The 17,194-nt window shown below is 53.0% G+C and overlaps 7 protein-coding genes across 7 annotated transcripts; 4 read left to right on the top strand and 3 right to left on the bottom strand.

The window, feature by feature from the left end:
* Positions 1-1,191: 1,191 nt before the first annotated feature.
* On the top strand, positions 1,192-1,797 carry TRIVIDRAFT_18692 (uncharacterized protein; the record flags this gene model as incomplete). The annotated part of the gene is made up of 1 exon (XM_014097770.1): positions 1,192-1,797. A coding segment is annotated over one exon (606 nt), but the record flags the coding sequence as incomplete, so codon positions are not given.
* Positions 1,798-1,887: 90 nt separating this feature from the next.
* On the top strand, positions 1,888-3,195 carry TRIVIDRAFT_49597 (uncharacterized protein; the record flags this gene model as incomplete). The annotated part of the gene is made up of 2 exons (XM_014097935.1): positions 1,888-2,528; positions 2,604-3,195. 2 exons carry the CDS (start codon positions 1,888-1,890, stop codon positions 3,193-3,195), a joined length of 1,233 nt encoding a protein of 410 aa, XP_013953410.1.
* Positions 3,196-3,998: 803 nt separating this feature from the next.
* On the top strand, positions 3,999-7,643 carry TRIVIDRAFT_193677 (uncharacterized protein; the record flags this gene model as incomplete). Its single annotated transcript, XM_014097934.1, has 2 exons — positions 3,999-4,256; positions 4,305-7,643. The coding sequence occupies 2 exons, from the start codon at positions 3,999-4,001 to the stop codon at positions 7,641-7,643; spliced, it is 3,597 nt and encodes a 1,198-aa protein (XP_013953409.1).
* Positions 7,644-8,342: 699 nt separating this feature from the next.
* Positions 8,343-8,771, bottom strand: TRIVIDRAFT_92975 (uncharacterized protein; the record flags this gene model as incomplete). Its single annotated transcript, XM_014097933.1, has 1 exon — positions 8,343-8,771. One exon carries the CDS (start codon positions 8,753-8,755, stop codon positions 8,420-8,422), a length of 336 nt encoding a protein of 111 aa, XP_013953408.1.
* Positions 8,772-10,117: 1,346 nt separating this feature from the next.
* TRIVIDRAFT_172191 (uncharacterized protein) lies at positions 10,118-11,848 on the top strand (the record flags this gene model as incomplete). The annotated part of the gene is made up of 2 exons (XM_014097932.1): positions 10,118-10,566; positions 10,631-11,848. 2 exons carry the CDS (start codon positions 10,214-10,216, stop codon positions 11,592-11,594), a joined length of 1,317 nt encoding a protein of 438 aa, XP_013953407.1.
* On the bottom strand, positions 11,809-13,258 carry TRIVIDRAFT_81209 (uncharacterized protein; the record flags this gene model as incomplete). The annotated part of the gene is made up of 3 exons (XM_014097931.1): positions 11,809-12,375; positions 12,440-12,748; positions 12,883-13,258. The coding sequence occupies 3 exons, from the start codon at positions 13,138-13,140 to the stop codon at positions 11,995-11,997; spliced, it is 948 nt and encodes a 315-aa protein (XP_013953406.1).
* Positions 13,259-14,235: 977 nt separating this feature from the next.
* Positions 14,236-16,000, bottom strand: TRIVIDRAFT_69207 (uncharacterized protein; the record flags this gene model as incomplete). The annotated part of the gene is made up of 3 exons (XM_014097930.1): positions 14,236-14,604; positions 14,675-15,849; positions 15,913-16,000. The coding sequence occupies 3 exons, from the start codon at positions 15,998-16,000 to the stop codon at positions 14,236-14,238; spliced, it is 1,632 nt and encodes a 543-aa protein (XP_013953405.1).
* Positions 16,001-17,194: the final 1,194 nt, after the last annotated feature.

The following is a 17,194-nucleotide window of genomic DNA, read 5'->3' as shown; positions in this document are numbered from 1 at the left end:
GCTCTGTGACCGACGTACATGGGCCCGGTTGCAGGGATCCGTGGTTAAATGCTTCCGGTAGGCCATTGTCGTTATTATTAGCCTCCGTGCCACAAGTTCTATGTACTGGGAGGTACCGCAGGCTGCATACTTGGCGTGGGAGCGCTTTAGGTACACATGGATGCCACCCTTGTCCACCTTGGGTATACCTGTGCCAGTATCATGTCCCAGACCGAAGCTCTTTTCATCCAACCTCGGCCCTGTCCAGCTTCACGCTTCACGCTTCACATTTGCCCAGCGACTCAGGCTGGCCTTGGCATCCCATCTCCGTGTTGTGGCGCCTCTCGCGACGTAAATTGAACGGCTTTGCGCTGAGCTCAGGCCGCGTTTTGGGCCGCTGCCGCTGCAGTCATTTTCTTGTCTCTCCGGCTTCCTCTTCCCTGCCACTTTTGTTGGCCCTCCTCTTGGACAAGACCCCGCGTTCCTGTTGCGCCTCTTTTCTCCCTCAGACCTGTTCGCCAATTTTTTTTTTCCCTTGAATTTTTTTTTTGGCGGGGTTAACTTGTCTTTAACGCGCCTGGCCACTACACACGCTCACCTCCGCATACATACAAGCCGGACGTACAGAGTACAGATACGCGCAAACCAGGACGACGAGCGGGAGCGAAACCGGGGGGAAAGGGAGCGATTTTGCAGTCGCCGTTCACCTGTCAAGTATACTTGCCTATCTAGTACTGCTGCCACTTTTCTAGCCTGAGTCCTCCCCTTTCCCATCACCCTGTCTATCACATCACCATAAACACACACGGCGCATCGCATACCTTGGTAGCTCGTGCAGTGGGTATTATACAAGCTCTCAGCCCTTTTCTCCCTCTGCCAGTCGTGTTGATTTCGCGAGACTAATCGCCTGCAAGCCGCACCACCTCCGCGCCACTCAAAGGGCCAAAAAGCCTGCATCCTGCAGCATCCGATTCAGTAGCTGTTGCCGAGCTCACACAGCTGTGCGAATCACAGTCTCAGCTGCAATTTGCGCGGCGAGAGGCGGCCCATAAACCCCCGCCTCATCTCCATCCTGCTGGCTCAGACTCTCACCACTTCGCTCTCTCACCTTTCTTCACCTCGCTTCACCGTGATCGCGCTTTCTGCTCCGGGCCCCGCCCCCCGCCAATAATGGGATTTTGATCGTCCGCGCCGGTCCGCCGTCCTACAGCCATGAACTCCGTCCACAGCCTGATAGACGCTCCAGCACCAGCCTCAGCCCAGGGCCCGACGCAGCTTGGAGCCCAGGCCGGGCTTCACCTCCACGACCACGCTCAGGAGCAGTCTCAGCCGCATCACCAGCTGCACCGCCTAGCCTCGCCCACCCCGATCCCGGTGTCGGCTTCGGGCCCGGCGCCGGGCCCCGTCGGCCTCTCGCTGTCTCCCTCGTCGGCGCCCCCGTCGGCGCCAACTCCTGTCCATACCCCGAGGCCAGATGATCTGCATCAGAGACAGCTGCCGCCGCCCTCTACGCCGTCCTTGGCGCATTACGCCTCCATTGCTTCGCCTCCTTTGAGACAGGATACTGGCTCGTCAATCTCAACTCAGGCCACCACGGCTACCCTGGCCTCTACAGAGACCAACAACACATCGTACAGTGCCGACACCTCCCCTAACCTGCACCAGTCCATTTTCTCCCTCAAGGATGGCTCCGACGTCTCTAACAGCCGTCGAACCAGCAGGAGACGTACCGGCCCCCTATCTCAACAGTCCAGAGAACGGGCCGCCCTGATCAGAAAGCTAGGAGCCTGCGTCGACTGCCGCCGCAGGAGAGTTGCCGTAAGTCGAGGCCCTCTCCCCCCTGCGCTCCACCCCGGCCAGCATCTTGCGGCTGACACCTCTCCGCAGTGCCACCCAAGCCATCACAACATGACTTGGGAAGACGTGGTTAGCAAGTTTCACAGGTCGCACAGCCCAGCTGTTCAGGATATTGCTCCCTCCCTCGCTGCCGCTGGCCGGCCTCTCAGTCCCGCAACTCCTCTCAACGCTGTCCAGCCCATGTTCACTCATGACCCCCAGGAGATGGAGATTGATGCTGGTAATACTACGCCTAGCCATCATCACCAGCCTGGTCGTCCACCGCTTAGTGAAGCCCGCATCCGCACTCCGCTGCCGACTGGCCCCAGGCTGGAGAAGTCGCTGTCTTTGCCGGGAATTGAGAGCCTCAAAAACGACATTCAAAGCAACGCCGCGCGCATGTTGTCTGCCACTACCCGCGGCCGGTACAACTCGGTGCAGGCTCTGTTGTTATTTTGGCAAGAGGACGATGAGGCACTGTTGGTCCAGAGTGCAGTCAGAGAGCTAGCTGACGTCTTTGACAAGTACTATCACTATACGTTTCAAATTCAAACTATCCCCTCCTCTTCAGAAAGCTGTAAAAGCTCATGGAGGTGGCTGTCGCGAAAACTCAACGACTTTGCTGAGGAGCGCGATCAGCGTGACGTTTTGAAGATCGTTTATTACATAGGCCATACTTATCTCGACGCGAGCCGTGATATGGTTTTGGCAAGGTAAGATCCCGCGAGGCAAATCGTAGACGTATGCGTTCGCGAGCTAACTGGAGTGCCTTTCTTCTCTCTTTCCAGCTCAAAAGATCCTGAAAGGGCCTCGACAATCCGCTGGAGCGGCATTCAACAAATTCTCGAGGAAGCCTGCTCGGATACTCTCATCATTATGGATGCCGCATACTATCCCCCAGCTAGAATCGTACGACAGCAAGGCGTACTTGAAATCATTGCGGCTTCCTTATCGGAAGATCACCTTACAGCTCTTGATCGTTGTGCATTTACTCTGGCTCTCGCCGAGCAGCTACGCACGCGCGCAGCCCGCCAGACGCCACTCTCTGTAGTAGAGCTGCACTCTATTCTTATGGCTCTCTACCCTAAGATGGCGCGAGACCGAACGCCCGAGAGAGAGATGATAACGAGCTTCCCCTCCCCGCTGCACACGATGATGTCCGGAAATTCGAGGCTACCTTCGATATTTCTCTCACCCGTTCAGCAAAGCAGCCCGTTACGAAGCAGCTTTTCCTACGAAAACAGCCCACAGCTACACTTGGCTATCAAGCTAAACGATGACAACATTGACATCGACAGTTGGAACGAGTGGCTGCGTATGATGCCTGAAGGAATCAAGGACATCAAAGTTGACGGTCCATTCCGGACAACTTTTAGGTAGTTGAAAGGGGGTTACTCATGCGCTATCTGTGGACACGGTTGAGTTGCGGCTCGATGTGGCTACGCGCTGGACCTAGCGTGGCAATCCCACCGCTATATGTCTCATTTGTAGGCTTTGTTTCTTTTCTGTTTATTTCAAACTTGGAGTTACTCCGAACTCGGCTGGCGTACGGGGTCTTTCCCCCCAATATGCTCAAAAAACAAGCGCGCGAATTCTCACACATACCATAACACCCTCTGATGAGTCAATGATTTAAACCTGCACATCATGACATTGTATAGCGAAGATTTGGGATTGGCAATAGCTGATTTAAAAGAATCCTGTTGAAACTGTATGGTAGCTAAATAAAGAAAAAAATTCTTTAAGTCAATGGATCCTAGTGCCCAGTGATGATCTACTACGTCTACGTCACTGATTGCCGCCCCCGTCATAAGCGCGATTATCTTTGCGCCATGTTTATCAGATTCTGGGGACATTGACATGGATACAAGGTGATGATAACTGCCAAATCTTCGTACTAAGATACTTTGGCTTGTTTGGTGGCTGTTCATGCGCATCCGTGTTTGTGATGGATCGCCTGGTGGATCGCGACGTTGCCCAGCAACCGGCAGCTTTGCAGCTAATCCCCACTCCTGCACAACAAAAATGCCCCCCAGCCTCCACAACGCTCCCCTGTAGTATCAACATTCACCGCCCAAGTCATGTCAACACTAAGTCATTTTTGAACCGCGTCTTTTTGTCCATATCTGTAGCACTCCATCAGCATCACGTACGCAGAGGAGCAAACAGCCACACCAGACACAATGCGCTCCCCACCCCAGCGTCAGACACGAGCCAGGGCCAAGGACCCTGAGCCCGCGACTTCGAAACCAACAAAAATCATAACGGCTGCCGCAAAGGCAAAAGCATCCGTTCCATCAACTCTAACCGCGAGCACGAAGAGCACGGCTGCTAAGAGAAAGGCGAGATCCGATGACGCGGATGAAGAAGAGCGTCAGGCATCGCTAGCCAAGCGACCACGAGGCCGCCCCCCTAAGAAGCCTGTTGGAGAAGATGAAAAAGCCATCGCCATGGCAGCGACAGTACCAACGACGTCCAAGGTCTCTGAGCCAATTCGAGGGGCACGAGCCAAGCCTATCCTAAGAAAAGGGGTCGCAGAGGTCACAAAAGAGGCATCAATAGCTCCAAAGCCAGGGCGTGGCAGACCGAGAAAGGTTGAATCGAAGCCGATAGAGAGTGAGAGCCAGCCTGAGCCAGTTAAGAGGGCCCGTGGCCGGCCGCCAACGGTGATGAAGCCAACCTCGTCGACGGCAACGACAGTAGCCAACAAACCGCCAGTGAAAAAGGTGGTCAAGTTCCGAGAGCCAGATAAGGAGAACGTGGAGCCTGCCGCAGTACCAAGGGAACCTGTCACTACCGGCATGCGCGGTCGTCCAGCACGGCGAGGTGGTGCGACTGCAGCTCGAAGTACTCGACCAGCTACAAAGCCCTCAAAGCCTCAGGCTGGGGACAAGAAGCCACTGAGCCCCAAGAAGATTACGCAACTGACTCTTTTACCCGACGACTCTGAAGACGAACTGGCATTAGAGAAAGTGTCTGCGAAGCCGTTATCAAAGAGCCCGATCAAGCCTCCGTCCAAGAAATCGGAACCTATTCATGCTGAATTCGAGAATCTGGATACGACCATTGCCGTTAATGCTGTCATGTTCGATTTGCCAGAGATCAATCCCACAATTCTTGCATCACCAGCCAGGCGGCCTACATCGCCGCCGCGAGACACGATAAAGTCTCCAGCCAAGAGAATGGCAATGCCCCTGCCTGGATCTGCGCTAAAGCTGGGCAACGATCCAGTTGGCCAGACGCCTTTCAAGTCATCGACGCTTCTGCAATCTGCTGCTAAGCGACCCCAATCTCCCATCAAACCCTTCATCTTCTCAGCCCAGAAGGCACAGCCAAGTGAACCGACTACCAAGTTCTCCATGCTACAGTCGCCAGCCAAGAGGGCGATGCCGGGCGTCAAATCGCGTTTGGATGCGCAGCCAGAACTCCCGGCGCTGGATGAGTCTCCTGTTAGAACCCCAACCAGGTCAACCAGATCTTCACATAAGCTTATGTTGGAAGAGGAGGTGCATGAGGATAGCGAGGAGGATCCTTTTGTAGGACCCATTGAGCTTCCTCAATTTTCCATGCGCCAATCTCCCGAACTGCCTTCCGAGGTCCACTCTGCTCCTGCAGAGGTGGAAGACGAAGTGGAAGATGAAGCGCAAGATGAAGCAGAGGCAGAGGCGGAGGTGGAGGCGGAAGATGAAGAAGAAGTCGAAGCAGAAGTCGAAGTAGAGGCAGAGGTGGAGATTGAGGCGGAGGCGGAGGTGGAAGCAGAAGCAGAAGCGGGAAACAACGACGAGGAAGAGCCACTACAAGCCACGGAAACGGCAGAGAGTCTGTCGGCTGACGAGGAAGAAAACGAAGTAGTCGAGGACAGCATCATTGTCGCAACGGGAGAAGAGCAAGTCGAGGACGAAGAGGCACCAGCCGACGACGATGATGCCCAGTCAGAAGACACCATGGTTCTCGATGACCTTGACGCAGAAACCGAGGAGCTTGTCGAATCTCCGCCAAAAGCAGAGTCCCAGACAGCAAACGGCTTCTATCAGCTTCGGCAGAAAGACTTGGATCCCTGCCATGATTTAGGTTTAACATCTGATTCCGAGGACGATACCCTGCCCTTTGAAAGAATCACGGCCACTCCATCTATCAGCGGAGAGAGGACGCCAAGAACTCGAGCCAGCCGCAGGTCTACTTTGGGATTTACAACTCTCTCTGACCAGCTCGGCACTTGGTCGGCTGCCAGCCCTGTCAAGGGTGCTCATCCGTCTGCGGAAGAGGCTCATCCAGGAAGCGCTGAGGATGAGAGCCTTGAACACGGATTTGAGTCATCGAATCAAGACACTCCTATGAAGAACGTGTTTCCGGGCAGCGAGATGCTGTTGATGCAGCCCGAAGCGGCCACATTGCCGGAGATGGAAAGCGTTGTGGAAAGTGTTGAGGGGCAAAATTTGGACGAGGAGGCCATGACCACAGACGAGGATATGGCCCTGGCTCAAGAAACAAATGAGATGTCTCTGACAGATCCCAAGGAGGAGGAAGATGCTTCCAATTCTCGCCACTCTTTCGACGACGGTTTGTCGGATGCTAGCCAGGAATATGGAGATGAAAACCAAGTGCCCGTCGACGGTCCTGCGCCTAGTTCGGAGCCTCAGGCAGCGCCACCAGTAACGCCGGTCTCTCGTCCAGTAACGCGGTCGTTCAACACAACCACCAAGATACCACTCAAGCCAGCCGACGAATCAACACCAAGTCCATTAAAAAAGAAGAGCTTCAGCGCCTCACGAGCTGCTCCAAAGCGGCCACCCCAGCCCAAACGGGGTGCCCCTGTTTTATCTTATGCGGACAAGCCTCGAAGGAGGAGCTCACGAAATTTCAGCGCCATCTCCGAGGAGCCAGAGCAGAAGGCCGAAGAACCCTCGACGCCAATGGCAAAGATGGATATGTGGGCAAGCATTGGAACGCCGGGGCGCACTCCTCGTAAGGACCTCAACCCCAGTCTGCTTCGCGGGGCCATTGTGTTCGTAGACGTGCACACAAGCGAGGGTGCGGATGCCAGTGGCATCTTTGTGGAATTGCTCACGCAGATGGGTGCCCGGTGTCCCCAAAAGTGGAGCTGGAATCCCAGCAACTCAAGCAACGGCGAGTCAACCAAGGTGGGCATTACTCACGTCGTCTTCAAAGACGGCAGCAAGCGGACCCTGGAGAAGGTCAGAGAGGCCAAGGGGGTCGTCCAGTGCGTGGGTGTAAGCTGGGTTCTGGACTGCGAGCGAGACAACAAGTGGCTGGACGAATTGCCATACAACATCGACACCAGCAGCGTTCCTCGCGGGGGTGCCCGTCGCCGGAAGAGCATGGAGCCAAAGTCCATTTCCAACATGAACGGCAGCGCGGTCGACGGCTCGTCCAAGAGACGCGAGTCGGCGCCAGCTTCGCCTTCGCCCAAGACACCCAATCGTAGGCAGAGCAGCATCTGGATCCACACCCCCTCGGATGAAGGCGAGGAGCCGGAGAAGGAGGAGGAGGACATTGAGTGGTCCAAACTCATTCTGACACCTGTACCCAAGACGCCGGCTCCGGAGACGATTATGAATTTTGCTATGGAGACGCCGTCAAATCTTGACGATGTGGAGGAGGAGGACGAGAATGATGCAGCGTTGACGAGAGAAGAGATGTTGACGCGAACATGCCCTCCCAGGGCGCAAAGATTTGTCGAGCTCGGTGGTGGCATCTTGTCCGAGACACAGGATGACCATGTGCTGCAGCGGTTAATGGCTGCTCGGCGCAAGAGCCTGCAGTTTGCTCCCAAGGTGGGCAGCCCCTTGGCCAAAATGTGGCGATGAGGTGGCGGTTGTTATGCCTTGTAAATGAAAATCTTTATTTCACCAGATAATTTTTTTATTCTTCTTTTTTTACTTGTTTCGACCCAGGATGGGATACTTGCATGAGGAAAGGGGTACAGATAAAAGCTTGCGTTGGCTAGTCGCTCACTTGGAAACGAAAAACGGTTGTCTTTATGATGCGCATAAAGCATTGGGATGGGTTATACATGGGACAGGACATGTGGCGTTTCGGGATAATGAAATGTGTGGCATGAGGCATTGTTTATACGAGGACAAATATAGAAACAGTCACGATATTGACCTGAACGTAATGGACATTGAAGTAAAAATAAGTTTTATGTGCGCTTGTTATCTAGTCGTGGCGTATTCTAGCTGTAAGGCGCTGCTTAGTGATGGATACTGCGTGTTGGATATGGTGTCCAAAAACTTGATGGGGCAGCGATGGCCTTGTTTTAAAGAGTAGATATATATGTGTGTGTGTGTATGCTTTTGTTGATGATTCGCTCGGGTTTCGCTGGTGAATAATGGATGTGTATTTCCTTGCAGCGCTTCCGAGGGATCGAGTTGTCCAACACGAAGCCGGCAGAGGTGGTGGATGTGGCAGTGTTTGTTGTTTTGTTTTTGTATCCTAGCAGCAGAACCGCCGTTCTCATACAGCAGCAGCCATATATCTGAATTTCCAAATATAGTCTCCTTGTTGCATGAAACATGCCTTGTACTTGTTATCCCCCCCCTTTATTATTCCCCTCCTCTTCTTTTATTTACAGCTTCGTCTTTCAACCCCTAGCCCACGCCCTCATGACAGCAACAGCATCCCCATCATGCGCCTTAAGCAGCTCGGTGGCCTTGCTCTTAGTAACGTCCAGCTGGTCCACGACGAGGGCGACGTCGGCGGCATCGACCTTGACGTTCTTCTTGGCGGTTGTAGAGGTGCCGTGGGCAGCGTTGAGGGCGCGCATGGCCTTGGAGACGGCTTCCTGGTCGAGGTTTGTCGGGGCGGCGGCGGAGGAGGCGTCGGTTGGGGTGTCGAGGGCCGCGAGGGCGGAGGCGGCCTTGCGGTCCTCGGCGGATTGAGGGGGGGGAGGCTGGTCTGAGGCGTCGGGGTTGGACATTTTGGGCAGTTTGTTTGGGGGATTGGAGGGTGAGGTTGTTGGGAGTGAGAGTGGGAGTGGGATGGGTTGCGGGTTTGGTGTTGAGACTTTGAGAGGTTAGGTAGCTGTAGTGGGTTGGAAGGTACCTAGGTTAGGTATGGACCACTTTTGGAGTACCTGATGGAGGGGCACAATTGCTGCGTGAGCGCACGTACCCTAGACAAGGTACCAGACTAGGGAGCCTTTTACCTACCTCTATAGGTAGTGCTTACACGATATAGGTATGGACGATATATTGATGCGCTTGGGCTAAAGTGGTTTTTAGACGTCTTATTTATGACAGATGGATGGATTCACAGGCATTCATTAGGTATAGTAGCTGTTGTTTCTCGTCCTCAAATCGGAAACATGTGGTTCCCTCTCTCTGATGTATTCTCCTTATTACACTGAATAATAAATTCAACCAAAAGATGTTTCCATCCGGATACAAATTATACAATGCTCATGCTTTCTGATTCAAAGCCTGCATTTCTTAATACAGGCCAGTTGAGAATTATGTCCTATTATTTCATCGGGGATGCATGTGTTGGCTGTATCTCTAGCAACTTGCACCATGTCAAGCTGTGTTACTCTCGGGCTCAAGACATCATGTGTCTGTCGTCTTCACAAATGCAATAAATCATGTGCAGCCTCTTCAAAAAGCTAAAATCATCAAAGCAAAATCAAATTTGATCCAATGTTTCTCCTATATTGCATCCAAAAATAATTGTAGGTGGCATAAAATAGCAGCTATAAGAAGGTCAAGCACTGTAGTTTGTATGGGCGATGCGGCGTCGCCTCTGATTCGCCAATGCAAGGATCGCCGTCGCTAGAAAAAAAGAACCCTGGAGAAAAAAAATTCAAAATCGGCAGGTACGTACCCACGACTTTGCTGCATGGGCTTTAACTCAATGCGACTCTGTGTTTCCAGCAATAAGTGGCCCTGACTCATATTCATTCGGAAATCGGAGGCTCTTGCAACATAAATATTGTCGCTGATAGTCTCGAATCATCTCGTCTGGGGATCTCGAGCCCGTGCATGAACTTAGCGAAAAGATCGAGAGACGTGCGCTCAACGGCAATTGCATTGTTTCTTTTTTCTACCGAGATCGAACGCAGCTAACGATATACTCACTGACTCACCACCTCTCATTTGACCTCCCTCCCTCACTCTTGTGCTACCAGAGGCTTCATTGCGCCTCTTCTACTTCCTCCTCTACTTCCTCCTCTTCCTCCTCTTCTTCCTCGTCCTCTTCTTTTTGATCCTCATCAACATCCTCATCAGCATCATCCGCCATGGCCCAGCAACAGACGCCTCTGCCCGAGGACATCTCCTCCCAGCCCTGGGATCCCTCAACCTGGCGCTCAAAGCCCATCAAGCAGTCTCCCGCCTATCCCGACCCTTCCAAGCTCAAAAAGGCCGTTGCTGAGCTGGGCCGAATGCCCCCTCTGGTCCACCCCAACGAAATCAACGCCCTGAAAGCCCACCTGCGCGAAGTCGCCCAGGGAAATGGCTTCTTGCTGCAGGGAGGCGACTGCGCTGAGCTGTTCGACTACTGCGAGCAGGGCGCCATCGAGTCCAAGATCAAGCTGCTGCTTCAGATGAGCCTCGTGCTCATTTGGGGCACCAACAAGCGGGTGGTGCGGATTGGCCGCATGGCTGGCCAGTATGCGAAGCCGCGATCCAGCCCGACTGAAATCGTCAATGGCCAGGAGCTCCCGAGCTTCAGAGGTGACATTCTCAACGGCTACCATGTCGACGAGCGAGAGATTGATCCAAACCGGCTCCTTAAGTGAGTTCACTGCTTACGACATGTCCATCTACTTGTTCATCCCTTGCTAACATTGTTCCAAAAGAGCATACCACCACTCAGCTGCTACTCTCAACTACATCCGCACCGCTCTCTCCTCTGGCATTGCTGACCTCCACCGACCTCTTGACTGGGGTCTGGGCCACGTCCGCGACCCGGTTCTCAAGGAAAAGTACTCCAAAATCGCCTCCAGCATCCAGCAGACCCTGCGTTTCCTCCAAGTCATCAACGCCCGGCCTGGTGAGCTCGAGACTGTCGAGCTCTACACCAGCCACGAAGGCCTCTTGCTCGAATATGAGCAGCCCCTGACCCGTCTCATGGAGAAGCCTACCCACCCCGGCGTCAGCAGACCTGGCACTCCCCCCAGCTCATCTCCCACCATTAAACCCGTCGCCGGCGACGAAGCCAAGGAGTACTATGACACGTCGGCTCACTTCGTCTGGATTGGAGATCGCACGCGCCAGCTCGACCACGCCCACGTCGAGTTCTTCCGTGGCATTGCCAACCCCATCGGCATCAAGGTCGGCCCCTCAACCCCAACTGAGGATCTCCTGGCCCTGCTCCGCACTCTTAACCCTTCCCGCGAGCCCGGCAAGATCACGCTCATCACCCGCTACGGCGCCGGCAAGGTCGCCGACCTGCTCCCCAAGCACATTCGCGCCGTCGAGGACTCCGAGTACCGCAGCTGCGTCGTCTGGCAGTGCGACCCCATGCACGGCAACACCCTTTCCACCCCCACGGGCATCAAGACCCGTCGCTTCAACGACATCTACAGCGAACTCGAGCAGTCGCTCCGCATCCACAAGGAGCAGGGCAGCTACCTCGGCGGTGTCCACCTTGAGCTTACGGGTGATGCTGTCACTGAGTGCCTGGGTGGCAGCGAGGGGCTTGACGAGGACGACCTTTCGACAAACTACACGTCCTTCTGCGACCCTAGGCTTAACGAGAAGCAGGCCCTTGAGCTGGCCTTTTTGGTGGCCGACCATTACTCCCGGGAGCACAAGAAATGAAAAGAATGTATAAGATTGCATGTTTATGAGGTCAAAGAAAACTGAATTGAAAAAGAAGAAAAGATGAGCAAGGATGAAATGTAAAATCAAAAAGAATGATGTTTCTGTATATAAACGAATTGGGTACCGCACTGGGAAATGGAAAGTGGGCAAAAAGAATGGCATGAGATGAAAACACGAGGATATCCCCACAGACAGGATGAGTCGATATCTAACAGGCAAATGCGCAAATTCAACATGATTTCAATTCCGACATGACTTTCGGTCCCAACAGCACTCACTCTCGTGCCAATATACTAAGGGGGAGCGACTCCCACTTTGTCCAGGTCACTGATTGCCTCCCGACAAATACGTATATATGGGTATAGACAGGCTTATGCATTCTCTAGACACCTCCTCTTCAGTTCAAGTAAATAGTTTGCGCACCCTCAAAGGCATCCCCCTTTTCCAGCTTCTGCCACGTGCTGACAGCGCCAGCCTCCACGCAAACCATGTTCTTCCAGCCGTCCTTGGGCTGGAAATCGCCCATGCCGGCAGACTTGTCGACCCAGGGGTTCCAAACGACCACGTCGTCGAGGTTGTCGCGCACAACGCGGAACTTGGCCACGCCGCCGTCGGTGATGACGACGGGGTGTCCGGGGCCCTTGACGGGAGTGTATACGCGGTCGGTCTCGCCGGAGAAGGTGATGGGATCGGAGGATTGGGTCTTGTCCTTGACGCCGTCGACCTTGTCGTGGAAGGGGGAGTCCTCGAGGCCAGTGACTTGGACCGAAGAAATGTCCTTTGTGAAGCCGAGTTAGCTTTTGCTGCTTTCTTAATTGTACAATGGGGATGGCGCAATCTACCTTGATCTTGAAGTAGGTGTGCAGAAGAGTCTGGCACTCAAACGGCACATCGCCTTCGTTGGTAATCACCAGCACGGTGCTCAAGCTCTCGGGGGCAAGCGTAACGCTGTAGAGGAGGCCAAACTTGTAGGGCCACAGCTGGCGGGCGGCCTCGTCGAGGTTCTCAGAGGACAGACCAAAGTCGAGCTTGACGCTGTTGGAAGACGACTCGTTGCTGGACTTGCCGAGGAACTCCCAGCGGGAGTTGCGGGCGAAGCCGTGCTGGGGGAGCTTGGAGGTAGCTTCGTGGTCGGGGGCGGTGCCAAAGACCTAAGGGGCATGATGTATTAGACAGAAGTGTTTTTTGAAATAAGCTTCCTTGTATCCAGAAGACAAGGTATATAGCTCTTCGTCGACATCCTACTCGGGCCACAGGCGAAGAGGGCAGAGGAAACAAAACATACCGGGAAGACCAAAGGAATACCTCCGCGCACAGCCTTGGTTCCGTCCAGCTTCGCGCCCTCACTCAGCCACAGCTTCTCATCGCCAGAAGCATCCTTCCAACTCAGCACGGTAGCGCCATACAGGAGAATCTCGACGCTCTCGCCCGTGGGCAGGACTGCTGTGACGCGCGAGCTGCCGTCTGAGATGGTGACCTGGGCCTGAGGGGGCAAGCTGGGAGTCGCAGCCAGAGCTGACGGCTTGTTCGGGCGGTCCACCATGTTGACGCGATTGCGATTGATGTGTAGAGAGGGTATGAATGGTCTATCGACTGGAGAAGAATGCTCGGATTAAGGAGCTTCGGCGGGCTGTTGGAGATGCAGATATAGAACGATGAACTGGTTTGACCGGCAGTCGTGTCAGCACAAAGCAAGCAGAATAACGAGACCAGGACAGCTAAAGATGTCGAGGAAATACGAAAACAAGCAGCATCAAGCTTACCGTTTAGCTCAACTGGCACCGAATGAGAGCGGAAAAGCTTCAAGGCGGGATGAAGCTGAAAAGGATGAAATGGACGAGTGACTGCATGCATTGCTCCATCTGGCGGGGTAGCTGTTGCAGCGTTGCAATTGCACCCCTCACCTCCACTTGAAACGGGGTGTTTTGTACTTGCTACTTTAACGACGTCAGCGCTGCAGCTAAATTTGCATTGAAACCAACCGCTAGTAAAGGTACATGTACTTTCAACTCTGGGCCCTTTGTGACAAAAGACGAATCGTCTAAGAAACCAGGCGCTGCTCTTGTAACTTATTTGAAACAAAGCCACTGCAGCCAGCGATGCTTGTGACACTGCCGAGATGCAGATGAATCATCACCACCACATGCAGCCCCTCATTTTCCGGTCAAAGAGACGGTCAGCAAGATATAAGATACATTAGTGCTAGGTAGGGTATCATTGCAAAATTATGCATTGCTGGGCATGGGACTGGGACTGGACAGTCTATGTAAGCATCAACCTGTACAGATAAGAAGGGAACAGCAATTGTAGTAGGCAGAAATAATATATACTGAGACGGAGCTTTGGGTACATCTCAAATGCACCCAACGGGATCCTCTAACCCTATTCGTCTATTCTACCTTTGTCCATTTGAAGCCTTCAAAGGGCCGCACGCATCCTCTTTGTCCATGCAAAGTTCGTTGAACCAGTGGGTATATGTAGCCTCATTCCTCAACGTGAAATGGCCAAAGAAGAAACAAAAGGGTAAAAGAAAGGAAAAATCATAACAAAAAAAGAATGGGAGATTATCAGACACTGCATACGCATGTGCGGCAAGAATGTTCAGAAAGACTAAGAGGCTATCGTGTAGCGATGCGCCTTAATCGACACTCCGAGCATTCTCTTCGTCTACTCCCGTAAACATGCCCTTGTTGGCATCACTTCCCTCGCTTGTGCTGCCGTTGTGGTGCTCGGCGTTGGCCTTCTCATCAATCTCATCAATAGGGATAAGAAGCTCGCCATTCTTGCCGTATCGACGTGGCTCGATTTCTGCCTGGCGGACGACGTCGAATGCTCCGCGCCAGCCTGTGACTTTTTGGAAGATGGAGTCCATTTCTTCGAGGGAGCGGTAGGCTGTCTCGGGGAAGAAGAAGTAGACGCACGGAACTATAAATGCGTTGAGGACGGCGAACACAACATACGTCTTCCACTTGATATTTGTGAAAGATATGGGAGTGATCATGACAACCTGTCAACCAATGTTAGTCTTGCATGCCAATCCATCAGGGCTTAGCATATGTCAATGGTGGTAACCATACCAAAAAGTTAAAGATCCAATTAGAGGAAGTCGACAGGGCATTAGCCGGAGCACGAGTTCGTAGAGGCGTAATCTCGGCTGGGTACAGCCAAGTCATTCCCAGCCAACCAACAGCAAAGAAGGTGTTGAATACGAATAAGAAGACAATGCCTGCAATCTGGAAAGGCTTCTCTGTTGGGCGTGAGTTTACTCCAGCCAGGATGGCCATGGTCGCGGCCTGGCCAACGGCACCGAAGAGCATGAGCTTGCGACGTCCAACGCGCTCCACAAGGAAGACGGCGGGCCAGGAGGCAATGAAGTATTCGGTACCATTGAGAGCAGCGAGAAGACGAGACATGAAGGGAGACATGCCAAGGTCGGAGTAGATCTTGGCAGCGTAATAAGTGATGAGATTAATGCCTGAAATCTGTTGGAACATCTGATTGACATAGGCGATAATGGTTCGGTGGAGGGTGCGGTTATGGTCGTTTGCGAAAAGCTCGCCATATGTACCCTTGCTCATCTCCAAGGCGGTCTCCTTGATGGCTTGGAATTCGTTCTCGACGTGCTTGTCTCGAATGTCCACGTCTGCAATGGCAGCGATAACCTCTCTAGCCTCGTCTTCACGACCCTTGAGAATGAGCCATCGAGGCGACTCAGGCAGGCCAAGGACAAAGGCGAGAATGAAAATGCAGAAAACAATCTGGAAAGCTAGCGGGAATCGCCAAGCAACTGAGCCAGGGGCAAATGACAAGCCAAGGTCGATCCAATAGGAAATCATGATGCCACCTGTGATGAGGGCACCCTCAACCATGACGAGTTTTCCTCTTTTGTGGGCAGAGCATGTTTCAGACTGCCACATGGGGACTGTAGATGTGTTGCCACCGTTGCCAAGACCTGTTATGATACGACCAATGATGAAATGCTCCAGTTTGAAAGCAGAAGCTTGCAAGATAGCACCAATAACCATGATGGAAGTACCGAGGAAAATCATGCGTCGACGACCGAGAGGATTACCAATGAAGATGGTGATAATGGCACCGAGGAAGCATCCTAAATTGTAAGATGCCACGGCAATGCCCTGGTAGGTGGAGCGTTTGGACGCATCAGCGTCATCAATAGCGGCTGCTGGATTGATGATGGGGAACTGGTTAAGGAAGATGGGAAGAGTCAGGATACCGCCCATGACACCCTGATCTATGGCATGTCAGCTCATGATGGAAGAAGAAGATGATGATATATCAGAATAATCGGACTTACCATAACCGAAAAGGAGAAAGTCACAGCCAGCAATGGTGCCGATTGCCCAGTTGAGGGCTTGGCCTCTGAGGCCGAAATATTTCTTCATGATGGCGGCTTTGGCTGTCTCTTTTTTTTTCTGCTCCTGCGTTCCTCTGCTGAATCTTGAACTGTCCCCGTTCTGATATGGAGGAGGAATAGAGGAAGGAGTAGATGAAGATGACAGGCTGAGAAGGACAAGATCAGCACCACGGAGGAGGGAGCTATGAGGGCCTTTTAAGTCGCATCGCGCAAACAGAGTCGGTATGCAGGTTGAACCACGGACTAGGCCACCGACACGACGGACCGGAGTACAAAGTACGAGCCTGGGGCAAGATGAAGATGGAGGGCTCCGTCAGACTCCAGAAAATTGGGGACTCTCAGATCGTCCATGGCCGTTCCCGTCAACCCTTGCAGCAGCTGGTGAAGGGACTGTAGCAATCGAGCAAGCCGGATGGATCCCCCTTCGGCCTAGTTGGTCGCCTTGTCATGCTGAGGGTGTGTAATGCGGCAACGTGCGAGAAGCGTCTTTTCGTTTCATGTACTCGTACCGTATTCTCCGCGGGATGAGGAATTGGAGGCCAGTGGCGTGGAGAAAAAAAAGAAGCCGATCTTTGTCTAGTAGAAACAAGTACGAAGTAGTTTGGGGTTTCCTCCAATTCTGGGTTTGGACCTTGCAGAAACCCCCACCGCCTTGCACGTGCGGGAGCAGCTGCCGTTTCCTCTCGTTTAGCCATTTACCTAAGCTGAATATTTCTGCTATAGCATCTTCTGAAACCCTCTGATCACACATACAGCAGGATGGAAAAACCTGATTCTGTGCCTCATACAAAAGAGTCATACTGTGCTGTGGAGAGTCTGTAATTACCGTCTTCGTCGTTTGGCCCCTGTCCGCTAACAGCTCTAGTGCTTTGCCATGCAGAGAAACCCACTTAATAGTTCCCCGTCAGCTAACCTACCAGCCGAATCGTATAAGTCGACACCAGATGGATGCCAACTCGCACAGTACGTGATAGGAAGCCTTATGCAGTGGAATGTGGCCAAATCTTATTAGGCGACCTGTTCTGATTTGCTCCTGTGCTGAACGAGCAAGCCATCCATAAATCGAATTACCATAAGCCAACCAACTAGCTCTCGACGGAGAACGAGAAAATTGTCGGAACCAAAAACAACAAATTTGGCGATGCTACAAGCACGGCCGTTCTGGAGAAACGTGGGGAAAGCGACGTCACCCACCGAATCAGATTCATGCTTAATACTCCAG

The sequence above is a fragment of the Trichoderma virens genome (assembly GCF_000170995.1).
Source record: "Trichoderma virens Gv29-8 chromosome Unknown TRIVIscaffold_84, whole genome shotgun sequence".
NCBI classification, from domain to species: domain Eukaryota; kingdom Fungi; phylum Ascomycota; class Sordariomycetes; order Hypocreales; family Hypocreaceae; genus Trichoderma; species Trichoderma virens.
Note: the sequence above shows the minus strand (reverse complement) of the source record. Positions and strands in the feature narration are given on the sequence as shown.